The sequence below is a fragment of the Amblyraja radiata genome, chromosome 5, assembly GCF_010909765.2.
Source record: "Amblyraja radiata isolate CabotCenter1 chromosome 5, sAmbRad1.1.pri, whole genome shotgun sequence".
NCBI lineage: Eukaryota > Metazoa > Chordata > Chondrichthyes > Rajiformes > Rajidae > Amblyraja > Amblyraja radiata.
The window spans coordinates 80,930,035-80,957,861 of NC_045960.1; the positions used below are offsets into that span (position 1 = coordinate 80,930,035).

The 27,827-nt window shown below is 43.4% G+C and overlaps 1 protein-coding gene across 1 annotated transcript; it reads right to left on the reverse strand.

Moving 5' to 3' along the window:
* Positions 1–22,973: 22,973 nt before the first annotated feature.
* Positions 22,974–27,559, reverse strand: kcnf1 (potassium voltage-gated channel modifier subfamily F member 1). Its single transcript, XM_033021594.1, has one exon. The coding sequence runs from the start codon at positions 25,027–25,029 to the stop codon at positions 23,584–23,586; it is 1,446 nt and encodes a 481-aa protein (XP_032877485.1). The 5' UTR covers positions 25,030–27,559; the 3' UTR covers positions 22,974–23,583.
* Positions 27,560–27,827: the final 268 nt, after the last annotated feature.

The window sequence follows — 27,827 nt, forward strand, 5'->3', positions numbered from 1 at the left end:
GATGTAAGGGCAATCGGTCTATAGTCATTGAGGCAGGATGATGTGTTAGACTTGGGCACAGGGATGATGGTAGATTGTTTGAAGCACTGGGGCACTATACATTGGCAGAGGGATGAGTTGAAGATGTTGGTGAATACAGGGGCCAGTTCTGCTGCACAGTGATGAAGCACTGCTGGGCTGATGTTGTCTGGGCCTGCAGATTTATTTTTCTTCTGTCTCCTGAAGGTAGTCCTCACCTCGGCCTCCTGGATGTGGAATGGAGGGGGAGGAAGAGGAGAGGGGGACAATGGTGGAGGGACTGGAGACTGTTCAAACCTGCCATAGAAAGTGTTCAGTTTATCTGGGAGTTGATGATCATTATCTGGGATGGGGGTGGATTTCTTTTTGTAGTTGGTCATTTCCTGAAGTTATTTCCAGACAGTTCTAGTGTTGTTTGTTGAGATTTCTTGTTCTATTTTGGTGGCATAATTGTGTTTGGCTTTTCTTATTGTGGACCCTAATTTATATTTTGCAGCCATGTAGTCCTGCTTGTTTCCAGATTTGTATGCAGCATTTTTATCAGTTCTTAATTGTTGAATTTCTTTTGTGAACCAGGGCTTATTGTTACATTGTTTAACAGTTCTTGAAGGGATACAGAGTTGCTCGCAGAATTGGACATATGACGTTACTGTGTCCGTGTAGTCGTGGAGGTCACCAGCTGCGCGGAAAACTTCCCAATCAGTGCATGCGAAGCAGCCTTGCAGCTTTTTGATGGCGTCTGTAGACCACGACCTAACAGATTTGGGCGAAGTTTTTGAGGATTTTATTTTTTGCTTATACTTTGGGATAAGCAGCATCATCGCGTGGTCTGACTTGCCCAACGGAGCTCCTACAAAGGCACGGTAAGCCTCCTTAAACGGAGTATAGCAGTGGTCGAGCGTGTTGTTCCCTCTGCTGGGGCAGGTCACGTGCTGGTGGTAGTTTGGAAGCTCAGTGGACAGGTTGGTATGGTTGAAGTCGCCTAACACAATTATTGCTGCATCTGGGTATGAATTTTCTGTGTTGGATATATGACAGGCTAGTTCGCTCATGGCGGCATTAGCATTAGCCTCAGGTGGAATATAAACACCGATTACAATGACCGATGCAAATTCTCTGGGGAGGTAGGTGGGTCTGCATGTGGTAGTAAGGTGCTCCAAGAGTGGGGAACATACATGGCTGAGTGAGGTGGAGTTTGTGCACCAGCGTTGGTTTATCATAATGCATATTCCACCACCTTTTGATTTGAAAGATAGTTCAGCTGACCTGTCGGCACGGTGAAGTGTGTATCCTGGCAGCGTTACTGCTTGGTCGGGCACTGACTGATCCAACCAGGATTCAGTCAGGCAGATGGCAGAGCAGTTGCTGTAGTTCCTGTTGGTCTGAATCAGAAGCTGGAGTTCGTCCATCTTGTACCGGAGAGATCTAACATTTGCCAGCAGGAGGGCTGGGAGAGGAGGTCGGAATGGGCGCCTCTTGAACCTCGAGAGGATACCGGAGCGTCTGCTTCGTTTGGCGGTCTGCGGTCCGCGGTCTGCGGTCTGCGGTCGGCTTCGTTTGCCGGTCTGCGGCCAGTATGTAGAGAGACCCGGGGAAACAAGCGTTATTTCCTTCAGTAGAGATGGCCTCAGGACTCCGTGGATGTTAAGTTTGAAATTTAGAAGTTCCCATCAGGTGTATTGGATTAAACATGACACATTGCGAACGTATAACACAGACATGAGTACAATAGACAGGAGCACAACTTGTACTGGGGCGCGACTCGCGGCCGCCATTTTCTCCTCACATGCCCAGAGACAATGAGGGACTCTGCCCCACATGGAAAGCAAAACCTGAGCCGCCAGGACAAGCCCAAGACATCCAGTGCTTCCTTTAAGGCCAAGACTGAGCGGCCAGGACAAGCCTGAGGCTGCCTGTGCAGGGATATGCAGGGTATGGAGGGGTCTGGATCATGTGCAGGTAGTTTAGTTTGGAATTAAGTTCGGCACAGACATTTTGAATGGCCTGTTCCTGTGCTGGAATTTTCTACGATCTATTTTTTCCCCAATCAAAGGCTGTTATCCAATGTGAATGTACTTACTGCCGTTGGGAGACAAGAAAGCATACCAGATTTTGGCTTGACTTTAGATTTTAGATGTACAATGTGCAAACAAGCCCTTCGGCCCACCAAGTCCACACCGACCAGCGATCACCTTGTCCATTAGTTCTTTCCTACACACTAGGGACAATTTACAATTCTACCTACAACCGTGGAGTGTAGGAGGAACTGGAGCACCCGGAGAAAACCCACGCTGTCACAGGTAGAACGTACAAACTCTGTACAGATAGCACCCGTAACCAGGATCTAATCCAGTCTCCGGCTCTGTATGGCAGAAACTCTACCACTGCACCACTGTGCCACCCTGGATGATGGAGTTGACGAGTGTCATGGTGGAATAAAGGAAAAAGGAGTAACATCTTCCTCTGAATATCCTTTGGCCGGGATCTCTCTTCTGCAGCCAGTCACTCTAAGCACTCTACTGAGAAGAAACAGTGAATATCAACAATGCTTTGGATGGCCAATCATAGCTTTTTGTCATTGTGTTTGAGAAAGAATTCATCATGAGTGTAGACATAGAAACATAGAAAATAGGTGCAGGAGTAGGCCATTCGGCCCTTCGAGCCTGCACCGCCATTCAATATGATCATGGCTGATCATCCAACTCAGTATCCTGTACCTGCCTTCTCTCCATACCCCCTGATCCCTTTAGCCACAAGGGCCACATCTAAATCCCTCTTAAATATAGCCAATGAACTGGCCTCAACTACATTATGTGGCAGAGAATTCCAGAGATTCATCACTCTCTGTGTAAAAAATGTTTTTCTCATCTCAGTCTTAAAAGATTTCCCCTTTATCCTTAAACTGTGACTCCTTGTTCTGGACTTCTCCAACATCGGGAACAATCTTCCTGCATTTAGCCTGTCCAACCCCTTAAGAATTTTGTAAGTTTCTATAAGATCCCCCCTCAATCTTCTAAATTCTAGCGAGAACAAGCTGAGTCTATCCAGTCATTCTTCATATGAAAGTCCTGACATCCCAGGAATCAGTCTGGTGAACCTTCTCTGCACTCCCTCTATGGCAAGAATGTCCTTCCTCAGATTAGGAGACCAAAACTGTACGCAATACTCCAGGTGTGGTCTCACCAAGACCCTGTACAACTGCAGTAGAACCTCCCTGCTCCTATACTCAAATCCTTTTGCTATGAATGCTAACATACCATTCGCTTTCTTCACTGCCTGCTGCACCTGCATGAACATCATTGACACATTTGAGTGCTAGGTTTGAAGTTCCTCTGAGATGCTCGCCCTCCATAGGCAATTGCCTCACAATTAACAGTGATTTTCATTGTTGTTAGATAATGACATAAGTGAGTATTGACATTCAGTACAATTACATTCAATTATGGCTGATCTATTTCTCCTTCTCAACCCTATTCTCCTGCCTTCTTATTTCAACCTTTGATGCCCTTCCTAATCAAGAATCTATCAATCTCTGCCTTAAGAATACCCAATGTCTAGGCCTCCACAGTTGTCTGTGGCATTGAATTCCACAGTTTCACCACCTTCTGGCTTCAGAAATTCCTTCATCTCATTCGATCCTTGGATCCACCGATCCTGAACTGTTCTTTGGTCTTCTGACATTTTGCTAAGATGGCGGCGCTGCCTTAGCAGCTGCGGCTCACCTGCAGTCCGTTTGTTTTTTCTCTTTTTGTTTGTTCTTTTGTCCTGTTTTAGTTAATTTTTGGTTTTATTTTATTATGCTGTGTATGGGTGTGGGGGAGGGGAGGGGGTGAAACGTGTTTTTGGTCTCTTCCTTCGGGGGGGATGCGACTTCTCTTGTCGTATCCCCCATGTCCGTCTCCATCTGCGTCGAGGCCTAATGGAGGAGCTGGCGGCCTCGGAGCTGTGGCAGCGTTCCAGCGGCAACATCGGAGCTGTGGCGTTCCAGCGGCAACATCGGAGCTGTGGCGTTCCGGCGGCAGCAGCAGCGGCAACCCGACATCGGAGCTGTGCCGTTCCGGCGACAGCGGCGACCCGACAACGGAGCTGTGGCGTTCCGGCGACAGTGGCGACCCGACAACAGAGCTGTGGCGTTCCGGCGGCAGCAGCAGCGGCGACCCAACATTGGAGCTGTGGTGTTCCGGCGGCAGCGGCGACCCGACCTCGGAGGATGACAGTGTCGGGAGCTCACAGGTCGCCTCGGAGCAGAGGGAGAACAAGGAGGGAAGAGACAAGGACTTTAAAAATGTTGCCTTCCATCACAGTGAGGAGGTGCCTGGTGAACTCACTGTGGTGGATGTTAAATTTGTGTTTATTGTGTGTTTTTGTCATTTTTATTATATGTATGACTGCAAGGCAACGTAATTTGAAATGACAATAAAGGCTACTTTGACTTTGACTTTTGACTTTGATTATTAAAAAATGTTCAGTACCTCAGCCATTTCCTTTTTCCCCATCATAATTTCCATCTCTCTGTCTAATGGACCCATGCTGAATTTTGCTATTCTCTATTTAATACTTTAATGCCCCTGTCCCACTAATGCACCTGTCCCACTTAGAAAACCTGAACGGAAACCTCTGGAGACTTTGCACCCACCCAAGGTTTCCATGCGGTTCCCGGAGGTTCCCGGAGGTTTTTGTCAGTCTCCCTAATGGTCGAAAGTGGTTTCCGCTTCTTCTATGTTCCGGCGATTATTTCAAAAAATTCAAAACCGGCCGCAACTAAAAATAGGTTTCCGTTTTAAAAATCGGTAATTTTTTAGTCGAAGCCGGTTTCGATGCTAGTTGAAGGTGGTTGCCGGAAAACCACCTGCAACCTCCGGCAACCACCTGCAGGAGTATCTTCACCGGGAGGACCAGTAGCTCAAGAAGTTGTTTAATCACAGTCTTCTCATGGGCTATGAGTGATGTTCGATAAATATTGGACAGGGAAACAATATCCTAAACCTCTAAATGAACAAAATAAAGAAGTAAAAATTATCAACTTTCCAATCAGAAAATAATGATACCCTGTTAAACCCTAATTGTATGTTGCGTAAGGCGTAGAGAGCTATGTAATTTAATAACATCACTGTGTAAACCCACAGGTAAACAATGAGAAACCACTAGTTGCATGTTCTCAATATTACTTGAATCAGCACGATTAAGTTCAAAACTAGTTGTGTGGGTGAAGTTTAAAAGTTCAAAACAATTTATTCCATAGTTCTTTAAGCTTTAGATGCAGATAAAATGAAAATATGGGCTACCTTTGTCATAATATATGTTTATCTCTACCTAGTATTTCCATGAAAGTACTTTGTCTTTAGTGCAAGCATTAGACCTGTCAAGTATAATACATTGTACATTACGTTACTGTTGTCTAGTGACAGCAATTATTAAGGATGTTATTATAATCCTACATATGGAGGTTAAATTTATGCACGTGGGTGGACAAGGAGCAGGAATGAAATGTTCTATTACTCTATCTCTAAATCTACTAACAGGAAATAACAGGGATACACGTTGCACAGTATTACTGTGAGAATAAATTGACTCCTTGCATATTATATTGAATATGATTAGCAAATATAATAACCCATATTTTCCATGTTTTGCATGTTTACAAATACACAGGACTAGATGTTAAAAGTCCAAAGTGCCAAATATCAAATTACTCCCGATGGTGATGGGAGCCTTCTGCACACACCTATGCTTCTCCGATGTTGAGAAAGGCCAGGCAGACACGTTATTGAGGTTATCAAGTGGGCACCTACTTTCATCGACGTTTCGCTGATTGAACCCACGATGTCTCCAGTAGGCTCAGCGGTGCATTCTGGCGTCCCAGAACCAACCCCCTTCAGCATCTGTCTAGTCGGTTATTTAGGAGACCAAATGGGGTCTTTCCTCTTCAGCCAGAGCCACTGCCACCCGTGATGTTTCTGCGATGGCCTGGCGTAGGGCTTGTCCGCTGATCCCCAGGTCCTTCATCAGTCTTAAGGTAGATGTTGCCACAAATCCTCGACATCCAACTTCTACCGGGCAGATCTTAGCTCTCCAGCCCCTCTGTTCTGCCTCCGCTGCAAGCTCTGTATGTCGCATTCTTTCTTTCGAAGGCTTCCTGCACAGCATCCTCCCAAGGGACTGTGAGCTCCACAAAATACACCATGTGCTGAGAGTTCGACCAGAGCACAAGATCAGGCCTCAAGTTGGTGATGGCAGCGGCAGCGGCGACCCGGCCTCGGAGCTGGGGTAGCGGCAGCGGCGACCCGACCTCGGAGCTGGGGCAGCGGCAGCGGCAGCGGCGACCCGACCTCGAAGCTGGGACAGCGGCAGCGGCAACCCGACCTTGGAGCTGGGGCGGCGTTCCGGCAGAGGCGACCCGACCTCAGAGCCGTAGGTCCACATCCACCAGCATCTGCCAATCCCGGACTGCCTCCAGCTGTCCAAACCTGGTCCTTGGTGGAATTTTCCATTGCCTTTGTTTCCCATCTCATCCACTGGCCCTGTTTAGCTTGCGACACAGCCTTGGTACACCTACTCAACTCCTCCTGTCAGCGGACTTTGGCCACGACCAACTTCCGGCACTCCAGTGATGATGCCTTGTTCCAGCAAGGTCGCTTTCTGCCAAGCCCCAAGCCACTTCTTCCGTGTTGGATTTGCCCTACCATGTCACCTTGGTGGAGAGCAGATTTTGCCTGCTGTGACGCATTCTTAGCCGTCCAGAATATTGTGGAGTGAATTACTGAAATTAGTCATTCACCACCCAGTTTATAATGCAGAGACTTTCTATGGGTCCAGAAACCGTGCTTTGACCAAAACTGGACAATAATAAGTTAGGACTAACTGGATTGCTTCTGCAAAAATTGTGCAGGTTTGATGGGCTCAATGGCCTCCCACTGTGCTGCAACAATTCTATGTTCCTACAGGTACCTTAAGTCAAGGAGAGTGAAAAAGAACCATCAATCTTGGGGAAGCATTCAAACTCAACTTCCCCACATACATTAGAGAGATACTCATATAAAGTCTGATGGAGTACTAAGGTACAGAGGGATCTTAGTGTACAAATCCAAAGATCCTTGAAGGTGGCAGCGCAGGCTGATAAAAAGGTTAAGAAGGCATATAGGATACTAGTCCTTGTCAGTTGGGGCAATGAATATAAGGGCATGGAGGATATGCTTCAACTTTACAAAAAATTGGTTGGACCTCAGCTTGAGTGTTGCATGCATTTCTGGTCATCACATGATTGGAAAAATGTGATAATGCTGGCGAAAGTGCAGAGAAGATTCTGGCGAGGATATAGCCTGCGATCAAGAGATTAAGGTTTTAGTTGTGAGGAGAGCTTGAAAAGGCTAGGTCTGCTTTCCCAGGGGAAGAGGTTAAAGGGGAAATGCATGAACTATGTAAAATTATGAGTGGTTATAGATAGGGCTGACTGTCAGAAACTTTCCTCTTATCAGAGTTGAATAAAACTAGAGGACGTAGTTTAAAGAAATGGGTAAATGATGTAGAGGGGACATGAGGGGTATATTTATTACGCAGAGAGTGCTGAGTACCTGGACTGCACAAGAGCATGTGGTGGAAGCAGGATCACTGACTTTCCAAGGCTCACAAATGTACAGAACTTGATCAGACATCCAGCACTGTTCGTAAATGTTAAAACTGAAGTTTATTTTAATTTCCAGATGGCAAGGTTGGCGTGGATGCCTAAAAGATTCTGAGGTGACTGATGAGGTCAAGTTGGGCCCATAGGGCACTGCCAATGGTGAAGTAGCAGGTACCTGAGAGGGCAGGTAGGCAGGAAACTTGGTATAAGCCTTATTTTGTTTATGCAAGGCTTCCATAAGGACAGGTTCCTTGGACAGGTTGGGGGAGTGGGCAGATGCATGGCAGATGAAGTTTAATGCGGATAAATGTGAGGTTATCCACTTTGGTAGCAAAAACAGGAAGGCAAATTACTATCTAAATGGCGTCAAGTTGGGAAAAGGGGAAGTACACCGGGATCTGGGGGTCCTTGTACATCAGTCTATGAAAGTAAGCATGCAGGTACAGCAGGCAGCGAAGAAAGCGAATGGCATGTTGTCCTTTATAACAAGAGGAATCGAATATAGGTGCAAAGAGATCCTTCTGCAGTTGTACAGAGCCCTAGTGAGACCACACCTGGAGTATTGTGTGCAGTTTTGGTCCCCTAATTTGAGGAAGGACATTCTTGCTATTGAGGGAGTGCAGCGTAGGTTAATTCCTGGGATGGCAGGACTGTCATATGCTGAGAGAATGGAGAGGTTGGGCTTGTGCACTCTGGAGTTTAGAAGGATAAGAGGGGATCTCATTGAAACATATATGATTGTTAAGGGCTTGGACGCACTAGAGGTTGGAAACATGTTCCCGATGTTGGGGGAGTCCAGAACCAGGGGCCACAGTTTAAGAATAAGGGGTAAGCCATTTAGAACGAAGATTTACAACTTTTTCTCACAGAGAGTGGTGAGTCTCTGCCTCAGAGGGCGGTGGAGGCAGGTTCTCCGGATGCCTTCAAGAGAGAGCTAGATAGGGCTCTTGAACACCATTGGTTAATGGCCATGAGTTTCACAACCCCATGACCACTTATTTCTTTAGTCTGACCAATAGGTAGTCTTTTGTTGTGAAGGAACTTCAAAGAGAATGTCTGTTTCATGAATCCGATATTGTGCCTGTGAATATTAGGATGATCATGTCTTGAGTAGTGAATCAGTATTCAGTCCCAACTACACACAAGCCAGTATTTACTAATGGGACATTCTTTTCCCCATTTATTATCTTCACCATATGCTCCTACTCACTGGTAAGTTCCCTTGGGAACTTTTGTTAGTATCACCCTACAGAACCCGTTGGATATGTCTCAGCTGGTTGCTGTACTGTGAAATGTTGAAGTATTTACTATATGCTGTAGCTATTCCAGCTGTGCATATAGAAACAAAATATAGATGACAATTGTTCAATCGTGTGCACATTAGAATTTGTAAAATTAGTAGCGCCTTCTGGTTGAGTAGATCATTTAGTGAAATTGAGTGAGTATATACAGTATGTGTGTGTGTATTGAGAGTAGAATGGACTATGAAATGATAGGAACCATCAGTTTAGGGGAGACCTCCAATCACCCCATTTTCAGCCAACATGCCCAAAATTTGAAAGCTATCCAACCAAACTATTGTTTCAACGATTAGCATCCTGACCTCTGGTGCTGCCTATATGGAACTTGCATTTTCTCTGTGTGGTTTTCTCCAACGTGCTCTGGTTTCCCCCATATGTCAAAGACATGCTAGTTGGTAAGTTAATTAGCTACTGTGAATTGCCCCAGGTGTAAGAGATAGCAGGAGAATCAGTGGAGTGAAGTGGGATAGTTGATGGTAAAATTCGATTTGTGTAGTCTCTCTGTCACTGAGTGTTTCACATGGGTTTGCCCAGAGTAGGTCATGCCAGATGTTAGCACTTAGCAATGTGAAGCTGCTAATTCTCTCCAGCATTGACCAACCAATAAAAATAGGTGCGTGGTCTCCCAACTTCTCCTTTCTGATGTCAACGATCACTTCCTTGATCTAGTTGGCATTGAGTGAGAGGTTGTTGCAGCACCACTCAGCCATGTGTTTTATCCATCTCCAGTATTGTCACTCATCATTATCGTTGATTCAGTCACCCACAGTTGTGTCAGCAGCAAATATATAAATGCTATTGGAGTTATGTGTAGCCACACAGTCATGAGTGTGCAGGGGTTTTAGCATGCAGACTTGAGATGCACCTTTGTTGAAGATAAATAAGAAGGATATTTTATTGATCAGCTTGAGGTCTGTTGATGAGAAGGTCAAGGATCCAGTTATAAAGAGAGGTACAGAGGCCCAGGTCTTGGACATGGGATTAGTTTGGTGGGGGTGATGGCATTGAGCTATGGTCAATGAACAGCAACCTGACGTGTGTGTGTGTCTGATATCCAAATGGTCCAGAGTAGGGTGGAGAGCCAGTGAGTTAGTATCTGCTGTTGACCTCTTGCGTTGATCGGCACATTGAAGTGGATCCATTTTGATTAATCTATCTTCTTCTGTCTGTCTGTCTGTCTGTCTGTCTGTCTGTCTGTCTGTCTGTCTGTCTGTCTGTCTGTCTGTCTTATCTATCTACCTAAAACTCTGATCTTGTGCTCTTCTGGTTTAGGCGTTATTTCAATTTGCGCGAAATCGGTACGAGATAGCGCTACGATTTTAGCCAGGCTACTCACCGTTCTCCTGTGCTGCAAGTGTAACAAGTTTCGTTCCGATTGGTGGTATATTGTAAAAGTTATCGAGGTTTAAAAATCTTTAAAACCGCTCGTGCACAGATTCCTTCAGTCAACGCCACGCAGATTGGTCTCCTCTCCTGTCAGTCAATACCACGGCCAGGATGGCGATGCCCCTTCCTGCCCCACCGGCGGCGGACTCTCCTGCCCCATTCGCAATCTCCTCTCTCCCCTCCTCACAGTAACTTGTCTATCGTCTCCCCCACCACCGGCGGCGGCCGCTGGGGGGGGTTCAGTGGAGGCCCAGTGGAGGCCCTGGACCCATCTCACTCTCCCTTATCACTCACCCCTCCCTCCCACCCATCCTCTGCGACAATGGAGGTCCCATCTACCTGTCCCCCCAGGTCCTTCTCCTCCGCCGCCGCCGTTGCGGTAACTCACCCTCACGGCCTTCTCAGATCTTCTCCACCAGCACATCGAAACTCGTGGTGCCCACCGTACATGCCCCCCCATAGCCTGGCCCGGCAGCAAGAGCGGGCAGGCAGGTAGGTGGGTGGGCAGGGCAGGGACAGACCGAGCGGCAGCAGCAGGCGGTCAGACAGGACGGAGACGGGCCGAGTGGCGGCTGAGCCAGAGTGGGCAGAGGGAGGGCGTGAGAGTTGGGTTGCAGTGTGGCCGAGCAGTTTGCGTGGAGTTTGAGTAACTCACACACACACACACACACACACACACACGCACACGCACACACGATGCAAGCTGGTCCAATCGTCAAGTCAACTGGAACTAAACCACAGCTAACAATGAATGACCTGTGGAGGAAGGAACTGCAGATGCTGCTTTTTATGGATGGAGGGAGTGACTGAGGGTAGGGGAAAGGTGAGGGAGGGAGAGGTGAAGGAGGGATTGGGGAGGGGAGGAGGAGAGGGGAAAGATCCTGGGGAGGTGAGGAGGGAGAGTGGGGGAGGGGGTTGAGTGAGAGGGAGAGGGGAAAAGTGGGGGTGCTGAGGAGAGTGGGGGAGGAGGGGGAATAGGGGTGTGGGGTTGCTTGGGAGTGGGGAACAGAGGGAGAGGAGGGCTGTGGGGGAGGTCAGGAGGGATAATGGGGGGAATAGGGGGAGGTGAGGAGTGGGGGGGGTAGAGGGATAGGAGGGGGGTAGGGAGGGATGGAGTGACTGAAGGTATGGGAAAGGAAAGGGAGGGAGAGGTGAGGGAGGGATTGGGGGAGGGGAGGGGAGGAGAGGGGAAAGAAGAGGGTGTTTGAAGAGTGGGAGGGAGTGCTAGGGGATGAGGGGAAATGAGCCATGCCTGTGCAGTTGGGGGCTATGCTTGAGTGGTGGAATATTGCATTGGGGAACGGGTTGCGTTGGGGGACCAGGCCTCCCGTGTGACAGGGACCCAACGGGTCCCACTTAGTCTAGCTGAAGTTAAATTACCCAGCTCCATGATCATACTTATGTTTCCATATCAATAGTTCAGGCCCCTGGACTCTAATCCAGTAACTTCACCACAATGTTATTGTGGATAGTTACAGAGTTTCAATCCTGCCATGCCTTCACCATTCATATCTCTTGTATTATTTGCAAGCATCCAAAATCTTTGCCCTTCTTCAAACTGGCCGCTGACTTTAATCGATCCACGGCAATACCTTTAGCTCCCTGGCTCTTAGTTCTGGAATTTCACCCCTTTTCATCACCCCACCTCCTTCTCCTTTAAGACATTCTGTAACATCTAGCTCACTGGTAACCTCCTGTGCAGCATACTGAGGATGTTTTAAAAGCCTGACATGCTGTTGTTTTTATTGTTACAGCATACATTAAATTGAGTCACATATTGTCCCATATGTAGTATAATTGTCTTGAAGAAAATATCATTATCTTTGGGTCCATTAAAGCAATTCTGAAGGTGACTTAAAATCTTTTTCCTATTCGTTCAAAAGCAAAGTATTGAAACGTTGGATATCTGAGTGCTCTGTGGGTATTCCTGTCAGAATTGAAATGCTTTGTTACTTCCTTCTATTTTTCAATCAAACATTCCGATGCCAGTGTCCAAATACCCTTCTGGACCACAAACTCTTCATGCAGCATTCCTCATGCCCACAAAGTCAGGATCCCTCACACATCCGAAAGGGCCTGTCCCACTTTCACGACTTAATCCAAAACCTCTGCCGAGTTTAAAGGACCTAAAAAAAAATCAAGATTTTGGTAATCTACGAACTCCTATGACCTTCCACGAATATGCTCACGAACTGGAGTGACAGAGGTCACGTGCTGATGTTGACTTAAGCTTTTGTTTCACTCACCTTTTTTTCTCTGTCCAGCTGCCGAGCTACGAGTACCCACGAATATCTACGAGTAACCACGACTACCCTCACGGCCTAACTACGAGTAAAAAGTTGCAATTTTTTTCATCCCCACTATTTTTTTACTCGTGGACATTTTTCATCGGACTGGAATATACGTCCCGACTTACCTGATGCCCCGAGTACCTACGGCTAGCATAACGAGCCGCTACAATATATCTACGAACTCCTACGACCTCCTACGGACTCGTTACGAACATTCTGCGAGTTTCAATCAGGGGGAAAACTGGGGAGAATTTGTGAATTACCTCGTGAAAGTGGGACAGGCCCTAAAGGTTACCTGCTATGTTATGAGCTGATTGGGCTATAGAAGGATGAGAATGTCAGCAGGCGTTTATCAAGGAGCCGACATTGCTTGACAATTCTCTACCACCACGCTGTACTTCCTACCTCTCAAACCATATTCAGGCTGACAAATCCTATGCAACTATATACGGTGAGGGCGCTGCAAGCCGGCGCACTGTCAGCAGCGTGTCCGTTTTTTTCAAATTTCTTTGTTTTTTTAGTAGGTTTTAAAGTATGTTTTTAATGTTCCTTTATGTGTTTTGTGTGGGGGGTGGTGTGGGGGAAACCGTTTTGGTCACCTCCTCCATGGAGAGGCTACTTTTTCCAGGTCGTCTCCCCCGTGGCCTAACAGCAAGGATCGGCGCGGTTTTCCCGGAGAGGCGCCCGGGGCTCCAGCGGTGGGCGCAGCGTGGACTCTCCGGAGGGGAGCGTTCCGTTTCATTGGCCCGCGGCTGTCGGCAGCCTGAACCCGCGGTCTGCAGAGCTCCAGCTGGCACGGCGTCCGCAGTCCGGGACCCCTCGTGGGGGACCCGGGCGAAGAAAAAGCTTCCACCGCCGTCCCGCGGCCTACTTCTATCGCGGGCCCGGCGCGGACTTACCATCACCCCAGGAGGGGAGCTTCGACTGCCGGCCCTGTGGTCTGCGGTGCTTCTGGCTGCGGTGCGGCGGGGACTTTAAATCTTCGACCGCCGGCCTGCGGCCTACACCATCTTGAAGCCGCGGTCTCCGGTGGGGAAGAGCCGACTTTGGACTGGCTCTGGACTCTGGTCCCGACCAGGGGGGGAAATGGAGGAGGACTGGCCAAATTTTGTGCCTTCCACCAAAGTGATGAATGCTATGGTGGATGTTTGTGTTAAATTTTTATTGTGTATTAACCATATAACTATATAACAATTACAGCACGGAAACAGGCCATCTCGACCCTTCTAGTCCGTGCCGAACACATAATCTCCCCTAGTCCCATATACCTGCGCTCAGACCATAACCCTCCATTCCTTTCCCATCCATATAACTATCCAATTTATTTTTAAATGATAAAAATGAACCTGCCTCCACCACCTTCACTGGAAGCTCATTCCACACAGCTACCACTCTCTGAGTAAAGAAGTTCCCCCTCATGTTACCCCTAAACTTCAGTCCCTTATTGTGTGTTCTTTCTCATTGTACCGCTGCTGACAAATTCATTTCACTTGCACTTTATGTGCAATGTGACGAATACACCCGTATTGTATTGTATTGTAAAGGTTTCCTCTCATTAATTCTTTTTCTTTTTCAATGGAATTTTTCCTGAGGCCGCAGAGTACAAGATGACGAGGCTCTTAGTCTGTAATGTAAAGGGGTTGTATGTAATGTAAATGTCGTCTCTCCGGTAATAAGTGCATCAGGTGATTAGGTATTTACGATAATAGTGTAATCTAAGACTTCAGTGGGTATGGTTCAACGAGAGCCCATTCCCCTCATATACCTCAGTGAAATGGCTATTGTTAATGGCAAACTTTGAAAACTGATGCCAGTAGATTATATTGTTTCTAATGAGAAAATCAAGACATACTTTTTACAGACCTCTTTATAACGTATTTTGGTGATTGCAAATGGACCCACCAACCTTCACCGCCAGGCCAGGCTACCTACGCCATGCCTGGCCCACTCCGAGTTTCTGGGCGCTTCCAGGCCGGGTTGCCAATGACGGCCAACACCGACACCCTGGCTGCTTAAAGGCCGAACTTACTGCCGCCAGCCCCGGCCCACACTGCTTCTTTGGCCCCTTCCAGGCTGTGAAGGGACCAAGCCACAGCTGCCGATCCTTACCTGCACTCCAGCCACCATTTAAACACTGGAGTTAAATGACGTTCTTCATATTTTCATAATTGCCCAAAATATTAGAAATATGAATGTACTGCATCACCCCCTGCTAATTATTCCCAACCTTATTACCATATCACAAAATTATAGGGTCTCTATCTTCTGATGAAATTAATAATTTATCCATCACATCAAAATAAAATTACAAAGTTCTGATTAAATAAAGATTTGTTTTTTGAAATATTTGCATTATGTGAGATTCATCCAGTTCATTTAGACCAAATGTCTCAACTCCTCAGCAAACACCAATATACTAATGATCTAACTTACCTGATGGTGCTGCAGTGAGTTGCAGGATATTATGTTAACACATTTCATAGAGCAGAGTCTGAAAAAATGCATCACATTTGAAAATATGAAGATGAATTAATGAATTATTTAAATCACAAAGTGCAATTTTTCACTGGCTTTTGTTTCTAATAGTTGAATGGTTAGGTTCATTTCATACTGCATTTCAAATCAGCGCTTCTATCAGCTTCTTTATGAGTTACTGTAAGAAGTTGAGGATCTAATTTAGATGCAATTACTATTTCATTGTTATATCACTGCTTCATTTTATGAGAAGTATATTACTAGTATTAGCTAAACAGGCTTGTGCCAATAATATATATATATATAATTGATCTATAATATAATGATTTTTTTTATTCGTAGTTGCTTAATATATAGTAATTGTGGCTTGCAAATAATTCAAAGCAAAACTTCTGCATCTCCCCCCCCCCCCCCCCCCCCGTACTCGGGGTCTGAAGCACGTTCGGGGACCAGACCCAACGGGTCTGCACTTGGTCTAGTATACTATAAACCTTTAATTATTGATATTTAGTTTCTTAGTGAGATGTTCTCATCTACCCATTTGTAGAAATGGTGTTATATTTTATTATGATGGCAGAAAGGGCAGAATGGTGGCGCAACAGTAGAGTTGCTGCCTTACAGCACTTGCAGCACTCCAGGCTCAATCCTGACTACGGGTGCTGTCTGTATAGAGTTTGTACGTTCTCCCCCTGACTGCGTGGCGCTTCTCTGAGAACTTCAGTTTCCTCCCACATTTCAAAGATGTACTGGTTTGTAGGTTAATTGGCTTGGTATAAGTATAAATTGTCCCTAGTGTGTGTAGGATAGTGTTAATGTGCGGGGATCACTGGGCGGTGCGGACTCAGTGGGCCGAAGGACCTGTTTTCACGTTGTATCTCTAAACTAAACTAAACTAATCTAGACTAAACTAAACTAAAAGCCAGGGAATTCAATACAATTACCTTTTTAACACAACTATTGGATTACCATATGTTTTCTTTTCAGATTCCTGTCCAACTATTAGCAGGCATGATAACACGCATAGCATTGATATTTAATTGGTTACTCCAATTTGAATAGAACTGCATTATATTTCATTTTTTATGACTGCTCTCAAATGAAGTACTGTTATAGAATCAGTCATACCGCACAGGCACAGGCTGTTTTGCCCAACTCAGCCATGACCACCAAGATGCCTCATTTATCCCCATTTTCCCCCATGTACCTCTAAACCTTTCCTATCCATGTACCTGTCCAAATGTCTGATAAATGTTGTTATTGAACCTGTCTCAACTATTTCTTCTGGCAGTTTGTTCCACATGCCCAGCACCCTCTGTGTGAAAAATGTTCCTCAGCTTACTATTAAATCTGCTAGTTTGGACAAATAAAAGTATGGTTCTTCCACTTTCTGCTTTTCCTACAAATTGAGACATGTTACAATTTGCATTGTAGAATATCTACTTCTGGAAGGTAATCATTCCAGTCAGGTTTTCTTAACTAAATTACAAGCACTAAGAGCCTCTCCCTCTGGTGCCTTTAACAGCTACATATGAACATCTGTTGTGATGCTAACACATAATCTAGAAATATTCCAAATTAAACTCCTGGGTCATGTAGAACTGTTCATGTTAAAAAGGATAATAATTATGAAACATTAAATTGAACTTTGGGCATCTGGCATTGGAAGGGTAAACAAAACCCCCTGTATTTCTGCTAATCAGAACGGTGTGTACAGGTGGGGTCAGAAACAAGTTTGATTATGACAATGATGTGGTGATTGTCTTGCCAAAAGTCTGGGGCACATATGTAGGATGGGATAGTATTGAAAATCTACATATTTCCAAGGAATGGTGTTCCAAAATTAAATGAGTACCATTAGAAGGGAAAAAGTAACATAAACAAACTTCTATGGTACCAGAAAATTATGACACTGTAGAATTGAAAATAAAAGTGGTGCATTGGCAGACCATCAGATGTTTTTTGTATCAGATGCACAATAATAACGAGATCCTTAAACAGATGTATTTTGAGATCATTACTCAGATGCCAGATTAGCTGCTTCTGGCTACTTCTGTGCCAAATTAGTAGAAGCAACCTTATCTGTTAAAAATTGATGTTAAGATTGAACTCAACTGCCACTTCCTGATTCTCCCTGTATAATAGAATTTTGCAGCTGCTTTTGGATATTTATGCCAAAGCTTGAAAAATAAATTTAATTTTCTCCATTCAACACCTTTTCATTTTTTTGGTTTCTGTTCTCACTGCTTTTTCTGTTACATATTCCATGTTTCATCAGTGCTATGTAAAAACATTTCATTTGACTATTTTTCAGAAACTATTAAATTTCCATTTTACCAGCAAAATCTTTTAAATAATTCCATCCATACATGGCATCTTAATTTCTTTGTTTTTGCAAGGTAGTCCCAAGAGGTAATTTTAATTCCATTCAACTACATCAAAACAAATTAGATTTAATGGAGTTAAGATTATGTCTCCAAAGACGAAAGATGTAATAGCAGCAATAAAGAAATGGGTGCACGCCACGATATAGGGGAAAGTGGGGAGGTTTACCTAAAATTGGAGAATTCAATGTTATACCATTGGGTTGTAAGCTACCCAAGTGAAATATGAGGTGTTGTTTCTCCTGTTTGCATCTGGCCTCTTTCTAGCAACAGAGGAGGCTCAGGACAGAAAGGATGGAATGGGAAGTGGGAGTTTGTAAACCACTATCTGCAGTTCTTCGCAATAGAAACAAGTTTGTCAAACTGCTACCTGCTAATCATTTTACCATTGGGATTGATTAATTGTGCAAACTAATGGCAACTGCTTTTGAATCAGTGAGATCTTGAACTAATTTTCAGAGGGAAGGTTATCCCCAGCAGAAAAATATGTCAAGGGCCTGTCCCACTTGGGCGTCATTTGCGCGGCACGCAGGTGGCGAGCGAGGATTTTGATAATCCCCAAATCCTGGGGCGCCGCGCGCTACCGCGCGTCACTGCACGCCACGCACGCGTAATGCACTCCATGCGCGCGTCGTGCATCGTGACGCGTAAATGATGTTGAGTAAATGACGCGCAAATGACGCCCAAGTGGGACAAGCCCTTTAATGTTTCTGTTGACAGTTTGTTGATCAAGTATTGTCTGGGAGTTTCTGGCATTACCGATGAGTTGTTTTGCAATATTTTCCATTCCTGTATTATTTTGTGGTCCAGGCTGATGGAGCTGATTAAGTGGTGATTGATCCAACAGTCATCAATGACTGTTTAGGCAAAACAGTTATCCATCCAATCTCTCGCTCATAGTCTAACCGATGCCAGTGCATAAATTGGGCATGTTGTCATGAGGTCTTGTGGTGGTCTCTCTGAGTAAACAGGATGTTGGTTGTGACAAGACTTATCCAAGCATTTTGTCAGGAGATAGACACAAAAAACTGGAGTAACTCAGTGGGACAGGCAACATCTCTGGAGAGAAGGAATGGGTGACGTTTCGGGACGAGACCCTTCTTCAGACTCGAAGGGTCTCGACCCGTAACGTCACCCATTCCTTCTCTCCAGAGATGCTGCCTGTCCCGCTGAGCTACTCCAGCTTTTTGTGTTTATCTTCATATACCAGCATCTGCATTTCCTTCCTACACATTTTGTCAGGAGAGCTCTGTTGGAGTTAGCCTACCCTATTCCCTCCTTGCTAATTGTACCCTGTCATAGGATTCTGTCTCTTCTGACTCTGGCATTGAGCTGTCCAATGGAATTGTTTTCTCTCTCTAGGATGAGGGCCAGGATTTTTTTCAAGGGCATAGAACTCTTCTTTGGCCACATCTATAGCTTCAAGGCTTCACAGTTCTTAGACGCAGCACTCAATGAAGGTAAAAATTGACCACATAATTCACCAATATCTTAAATGAACTAACACAACTGTTGGCAGTCCAAAGAAAGTGCCTTTGAAGATCAAGAACTCAAAGCCAGCACAGGGCACAGGAACAACTGGGTCTCTCTGCATTTCCTTCAGCTAAAATATTCCTCCATTTAAATCATAATCTGCAATTGGATTCTCTTCAACGAAATACAAGACTGCATTTTTTCCCACATTAAACGCCATTTGCCTAAGTTTGCCTGTTTTCGACATTCAACCTATCTATATCCATATGCATAGATTTAATATCCTTACGTCCCCCCCATCTATGTTCATGTCATCAGTAAAATTAGGATACCTTACCCTCTGCTTTTTATTAATATAAATAGTAACTCATTGAAAGTCACTGACTGGTCATTGTGGTACTCCACTAGGTAATCCTTCCTGCCTGAAAAAGATCCATTCCTTATGAGCAGTCTTCTACAGAATAACAAATCATCAGTCAATGTTAACATGCTTCTCCCCATTTCTTATTTTGTGCATCAGCCTTTTGTCTAGCATCTTGTTAACTATCTGCTGACAATCCAAATACACTATATCTACATGCTTCACTCTATCAATTCTGCTTGTTACATCCTCAAAGAAATTTAGCAAATTTGTAAAACATGATTAATCTTGCAAAAAACTCTATTGAATTACTTGGTTACATTAAGCTTACAGTATCTCAATGGCTGGCTATTTCTTCCTTGATTGTAGACTCCAGTAATAATCTTGCCATTAACAGATGTTAAACTAACAGGCCGAATGTTACTGATTTTTTGTATTCCTTCTTGAACAATAGAATCACAGTCATGGTTTTCCAATTGGCTGTTACCTTCCTAGGATTCAATGAGTTTTTAAACTAAGTACTCAACTGTCTCTATAGCTACTTTCTTCTAAATCCTTGGCTACAAAATGGTTGTTTATCCCACAGAAAGGGTCGTTGGGTCACTAGATTAACTCATTCTTGGTGGGAAAGCTCACCTCTTCTGGTTTGCCCTTCTAGAGGATGTATACCACTGCATTGTCATCATTAAGATGGACATCTTCTGCCCAGCGTACCTCCTTCAGGGTGGAGATGTTGCTGTCAAAGCTTTTGATTCCCAAGATGATTCCCAAGATGGTTCAGGTCTTTCTCTGTTAGAACAGTCCATGATGGCCCTGTGGTTCCAAATACCAAGCTCCATATGGGGTGGAAATTGCCTGCGCAATATTTCTTTGAACGTGACCTTCACTATATCTCGTTGCATGTGGCAATTTTTAGACTTGATAAAGCCTCTGATTCCATATAAGAAGAGGGGCAATGAAGTATCACTCTCAAATTTGGCTGCTCGCAGGAACATGTCTCCATCTTACAACTGTTTAGTTATATGCAAATGCAGCAAACTCAATTTCAATGCTGACTGCTATTGAGCAGGGCTGTGCCTTCTTTCCTGTTGCAATACCATAGACGGCCTCCCACAGGCAAGTCATCATCAACTCCTTCACTAAATCAAGAGCTAATGAACCTCACACTCCACATCCACAAAACAAAGTTATCTGCTTATCTATCTCCAGTCAACAACACTGCCTCTGACCATAGGACCAATGGAGACCCTAGAAAATATGGGATTGTTTCCCATGTTTGAGTAATGAAAGATACAGCATGGAAACAGGCCCTTTGGCCCACCGAGTCCAAACTGACCATTGATCACCCTTTCACATTAGTTCTCTGTTATCCCGCTTTCTCATCCACTCCCAACATTCCAGGGACAATATTAAGAGGCCAATTAACCTACAAACCCGCATGTCTTTGGGATGTGGGAGAAAACAGGAGCACCTGGTAGAAACCAGCATACACTGGGAGAGCATGCAAACTCCACACAGACAACACCCAATGCCAGGATCAGACCCGGGTCTCTGGCACAGTGAGGCAGTAGCGCTACCAGCTGTGTCACTGTGCTGTCCTCAAGTCATGGGTGCCACCACTCAATGAAGGCAATCAATAATGAAACTCCTCATTGCCTTCAGTGCCTAGCACAAACATGGATCATTTCAGGAAAAGAGTTTGAAGATCAAAATCTAAAAATAAGCACAGTAGGAATAGCATTTATTGTTTGTCTTATGATAACTGCAGTGAAAATGGTTTTCTTATGTAGATGTCTGAAGTAATACTCCAGTGAACAAGATGAGCCCATGATATATACATATGAAAACAGACCCCAAATCCAACTTGATTATCTGAATCACCAAAAATAGGACACAATAATACAAACTTTTATCAGGCATGCATCATGCTTAGTTCTATTCTGCATTGATTTATGCAATTTAATTAAAGGAAATATAAACTTTGCCATAAGCTGTTTCAATATTGCCCCCAAAATAATTTCTAGTCAGTAACATGAAACATGGTATTTAGTTGCATTAGCGCATTCTATTATGCCTCTGATATTCATTCCATTGCCAAAATATGTTAGCATTGTAACGCTTATCGATGGCAAAATTACTACCAAATTGGGGTAAAATCACACACCTTGAATAATGAATAATGCCTTACAACAAATATATATATGCCACTATTTATTAAATTGCACATTACTGCAATGAACTGGAAGGTTAAATTAGGCCAATAATGCAATGGTACAATGTTTGTTAAAATTTGCTTGCTTTTCTTATTAATTTCACAATTACATTTTTTTTTGTAACATCAACCAGTTGATTTCTCATGGTTTCTCATGGCACAGTTACAACAAATTATGGGATACGGGTAAAACTGGATTGAAGGATAGCATATAACTTGACAAGGGCACACAAATGTGTCCTCCTTTATAATTAAACTTTCTGTCCATTTTCACATGTTATCATTATATATTCTTATGTTTATATTTAAATAGGACACTGTCTAAGTAAATGTTCCATATTTTAATTACACATTCCTATCCCTGTGATGGCAGTGCAGTGTTACAGATCACATAAGACATTTATTTTATGTATGATATGCATAGCTTAAAGATTTATTGCAATATAGATAAATGCAACCAGCATGTTGGATACATCTGTTATATTCTCCACTTAATACCAGCATTATAAATATAAAGCATGATTTTGAAGCTATTATATTTTTGATACTTTTCAATAATTGAAAATACAAAAATTGTACAATTAACAAAATCAAACAGGAAGTATTAACACAGATATAGTTAATAATAACTGCACTGTGACAAAAGTAGTTCAAATACAAATAATATAATCACTGTACAGCAGATCTAATTAATCAAAGATAGCTAACATGGGAAATAGCAGTTCGGAAAATAATAATGTCGGGCTTTGGGACATTATTTCCGTTACAAGTGTGTAATAAATTTTAAACTGCTCTTAAAATTACTAAAAATGGTAACATTGCATTCATATAAAAACTATAACTGTACCACTGAGATTGATGGACACACATTTTTACGGTATGATTAATATAGTAATACTGAAATGAGTGTTCTCTTGTTGCCACTCGGTATTGTGCTTCCTATCCTAGCTAAATTGAGATCCCATTTGATAGTTATTTACTGACTAGTATTAAAATGGACTCAAATAAAAATTGATTCTTTTGCATTTGTTTTGTAATTCTGGGTATTTAAGTAATATTACAAATGTCTAAACCAAAATGTGTATGCCTATGTTGGCCTTCTTCTAAAATGAGGTAACCTTTGTAGTGTTTAACAACCATCAGGTTATTAAACACTACAACCTCATAAGCTATGAACTACAATAGACTATTATTATTATTATTATTATTATTATTGTTATTATTATTATTGCACTGTTATTGTTTGGGGGGGGTTTCTGAGCAGCAAGTAAGAATGTCAGTGATATATGACAATAAAACACTTGACCTTTGATCCATTGCCACAGGCAGAACATATCAATAACAACTTTATCTTCTCAAATCTCGATTAACATTGTATACAAGGCAAATTCCTTGTATGTGATTACTTGGCCAATAAACTTATTAATTCATTCATATGTTCTGGGGTTTTTTCAGGTCTAATTTAGTTTCCATTATTTTGATTCTTTTTTTCATTCTTGTAGCAGCTTGTGCCCTGTTTGGTACAGTATTAAGGACATGTTATTATGAAATTACAAATTACTCATGAAAATGTTTAGGATCAACTAATGCCACAATTCACATGTCGCAATTATGAGAAATAATACATGTGGCATGTATACAAGAGGTTGTGGCACAGTATCATTTATTATGAAAACCTGTAAATGTAAGTCACAGTGTTAAACCACTTCTAATAGTTTTGTCCTTAGGCTTCAACTGGGGAATATTATTTTACCTGGCTCTATGTAACAATTCAAGTTACAAATACCCCATAAAATATACCCAACTCTCTTTTGTACTGACCAACTCTTTTCTAAAATGTAAAAAATGAAAATGTCATTATCTATGCCAAATGAACATTATGGTAAGTGTGGTTTATTGTAACTGAAAATAACAATGACAGTATCTTATATTTTTGTATCATGCATACAGTCATAAACGTCTGCTTTTTCAGTGTTTGACGAGAGATAAGACGATACGTTTGGCATTCCGTACACCTAATAAAATTGCACATTTCCCAGTCTGTACCGATAGTGAACTATCAGTTCATTTGCAGCTCTGAAGCCTATTTCGATGCAATTTTTCCTCTGCTAAAAGTGGAGTAAAAGCGTCGCTGTAAGTGTTAATACTCTTATTGAGCGAGAGGTTACTTGTTTTGGTGATCACAATATCTATATGTTGACGTCTGGAATCTTCGGCCTCTCTGGCTTTGGCATTCAATTCCATTAATTCAAGTTCGTGTTTTGCAGCTGTTTCCAATACTTTCTGTTTATTATAATATCTGACAAAGTTATTAATAATAGGGTGGATAGGCAAGGCGATGGCTATGATGCCACAGAGAAAGCTGACGGCCGCATTGATCTTCCCCAGAGTTGTCTTTGGGTAGATATCCCCATATCCAACGGTGGTCATGGTGATGATAGCCCACCAGAAGGACTGCGGTATACTTTTAAAGAGCGTTTCGGGGTGGCTTTGTTCCATCGTGTAACCTAAAGCCGCAAACACGAAAATGCCAATTGCCAAGTACATGAGCAACAAGCCCAGTTCCTTAAAGCTCCTTTTCAGCGCGTAGGTGAGGGTCTGGAGACCGCTGGAGTGTCTCGCCAGTTTAAAGATTCGTGCTATCCGCATGATTCGGAGAGCCTGGATGGCTTGCTGCACATTCGTCAACTCCATCAGGGTCGCCCCGACCGTGGTGAGGATCAGGCTGACGTAGAAAGGCAGAATGGCCAGCACGTCGATTATGTTCATGAAAGCGAGCGCAAACTTCAGCTTGTGGGGCGCCGAGAGCAGCCGGAGGATGTACTCGGCCGTGAACCAACCGATGCACGCCGTCTCGATTGAGTCCATGGCTGGGTGCTCCACCAGGTCCCCATCCTCGTCCATCACCTGGAGCTCGGGTATGGTGCTCATGCACATCACCACGGAGGAGATCAGGATAAACAGGAAGGATAAGACGGCAATCACTCTGGCCGGACAAGACGAATCCGGCTTTTCCATCAGTTTCCAGAGGAATTTTTCAGTTTTGCCCCAACAGGTATCAGCCGATTCCCCCCTGTCGGCCAGGATCAGCTTCACTTGTTGGGCAATTTCCTCCAGCTCGTCGTTCTTCTCACCCAGGTGACATTTGCAACACTCATCCAGAAAGTCCACGTCGATCTTCCAGAAGTCTAGTTCATTTTTGAAACAAATGGGGCAAATCCCTTTTTTAATGTGGATTTCTCCGAAATAGTACAGTTCCATCACACACTTGAAGGAGTCTGGGTCTCGGTCGAAGTAGAACTCTCTCTTGCTTTTGTCGTAGTCGTCGCAGAGAGAGGAGATGGCTTCGTTGTCAGTGCAGTCCATCAGTTCTGCCAACCGACTCTCCGGGTAACGGTTCACCGCATACCCATACAGTACGTGGCGGACCCCGCCGATGTTCACAACCAGCTCCTGATCGTCCGAATAATCTGTTTCACTCGAATCTGGGCTTCTGGGCTCCGTCCCCATGGTTTCAATACCTTATTCCACACAAGTTCAACACTCCTCGCTCTTTTTGTTAATGTCCGGATTCAACGACTTGCATCGACTACCTCGCTATATCGTAAAATAACAGAACATGTGAAACAAATCATTGCAATAACCCTCGGAATTGCAGTTGGAGGGAAATGCTTCTTCGTGGGATACAGCGAGAACAGCGCTAATGTGTCGCGCTGAAAGTTGGAATCGCCTACTTCTAAACCTCCCCCTGGAGAACCATCCAAATACAGTCGCACGTCAGCGTCTGACAGTCGATTAATGGGATATATTTAAATTAACCAAACGCGAAGCATTCTGACAGGTCGCTAATCTCATGAAAGCAGAACAAAACTGTACCACACAAACGTGGAGTTTGACAAAGACTGTTTCTCCTGCAGGCAGTTTGATAAGCAGACGGGATGATAATTTGTCTGCTGGGTTTGTGCACTGTTACACAGTGAATAAGGCACATTTTATCACTGCAACCCATAGCCCCAGAGAATGTCAACAGTTCGGATCACAAAAGGTAACATAATCTGCCTCTTGGACGCGTACTTAAACTCTTCACATCCAGTACGTTGCAGGCAGCTCGCAGCCAGCCTCGCACCCTGTTGGTGAAACAGCTACATCGCGTCTGAAAATAGTCAAGGAAAATATAGAAAGCTCTATCACGCTTTTAGATTTCACAAAACAAACACATGGGAACCATAGCGATTTACTAAACGTTATAACACGGCGATAACATGCATCGCTGCAAGCCACGGAAAATGCACTTACGCTTTGCTGAACCAATGCAATAACATTTATTGATTATTTTAATTCGTTTGCCGAGTGTAATATACAAGCTAGTTAATCGCCTTTAGTTCTGTTTATGTCAATCTTTCGTTTGTAACGCAAAATCCTGCTTTTGTGAATTTGGTGCATGACCATGTGCAACTGTAAAGCATTTTCCTATTGGTATCGAGACCGGAACCTGTTGTTGGCTTCCTCAAAGTAGCGGGAAATCGCATGATAATTGACCGTGTCGGTCAGATTTAAATTAGCATCGACGAAGAGACATGAACAGCAGAACCAATTTAAAGAAGTAAAATAACCACAGTCGACGCAGAAACAAAGAATAAGAGCACGAGAAGGCCATTTGGCCCTTCAGACTTATTTTGCCATTTACAAACTGCAAACGAGACTCGAGGTAATGTTTCACCAAAGTCCCCCCCCCCCCCCCCCACCCCCCCACAGTTGTAGTAAAATATCCTTGCACCTCTACTCAAAAGCTCTCGAAATGAAGACTATGCTCATCGGTTCCACGACAAATACAGCCTGACCTTCTGAGTTTCTCCAGTAGTTTACTTTTTACTCTGCAATTTTTAAGAAACATTTATGTTAACTATCATTTGCCTTCCTAACTACTTCATATTTCTTAACACTCATCTGTGTGTTTGTTTTCACTAACTTGTGTACAACACCCAGATCGCTCTGTACATCAATATTTTCTAATCGACAATCACATATACATTTTCCACCAAAGCAATAAACAGAAAGGGTGCAGTTTTGTTGCAGTCTTCATCTTTAGAAACAAATTGGTCTCCTGGCATCAGTTTAATAATATTATAATTGTCAATTGTGAATATCCTAATTTTAAAATATGTAAAGTCTTTGGGTGGCAAATGAATAATGTTTGTAGGAAGGAAAAGAAAATTATGGTAACCATTCCTGAAATTATTTCTCCAACATTTTCTTCTTTATCCTATCCCCTATGTCTTTCAATTTTACAGTCTGCTCAATACACTCTCCATAGCATGTCACCTCTCCCCATTATTGCTTTTAATGTTTTCATAATTTATTTGGACTTCCATTCTTCTGTCTGATTTCTCATGTTTCTCTTAGTTTCTCCACGTCTCCTACTGCACAGATTAATCGCCTTGATTGTCAGAGATTTTGGAACCCTCGGGCAATTGTTGCTGCTGTTTTTCAGGGCAGTGATTTCAGATGAACTAATTGCTTCATTAATGATTTTACCTTCATTGTATGTTCTGCTGTAGTAGCCAACCTAACACAATTTCTTAGATGGAAACAAGGAACTACAGATGCTGATTTACAAAAAAGGACGCAAAATACTAGGGTAACTCCATGGGTCAGGCAGCTCGGTTCGGGATCCTTCTTCAAACACTTTCACTTTTTAGGATTTGCATTAGCCAAGTATATATTATTTTAAAAAATAATGAGCTCAACCACTGCTAACTTCTCCCTCCAGGAGGCAACAAAGGGGAACCAAAAGAGCAGATTTATGCACATGCAATGGATTTCTTGCTGACCTGAACCATGAGCCGTGAGTGTTAAAACTGCTCGTTCAAATAAACTCTGCAGATACTGATCTCAAACCGATTTCAAATGCATGGGAGAGCACTTTGAAAAATATTTCAAAGTTCTGAACAGACTTGGCTATTCAGCTTACTTTTCTGCACATTGTATTTGATAATAACATTCCTGTTATCTAAATTACATGGCAACAATTAAATATTGCTGAATGAATATTGTGACATTAAAGACAACAATAAATTTCTCACTTTTGAACATTAAATACAACTTTTTTTCATCAGATATCAGTTCACTACAATGTTAGGTCAATACTTAACTTAAAGGAAGAGTCCTTTATTTATTTATCTTTATTATTTAAGAAATGAAATAAATGCTGCAGTGGTAGAGTTGCTGCCTTACAGTGCCAATGATCTGGGTTTGATGCTCTGATCTTTGTGGAAAGAGTTTTGAAAGGGAACGGAGGAGTAAGTTTC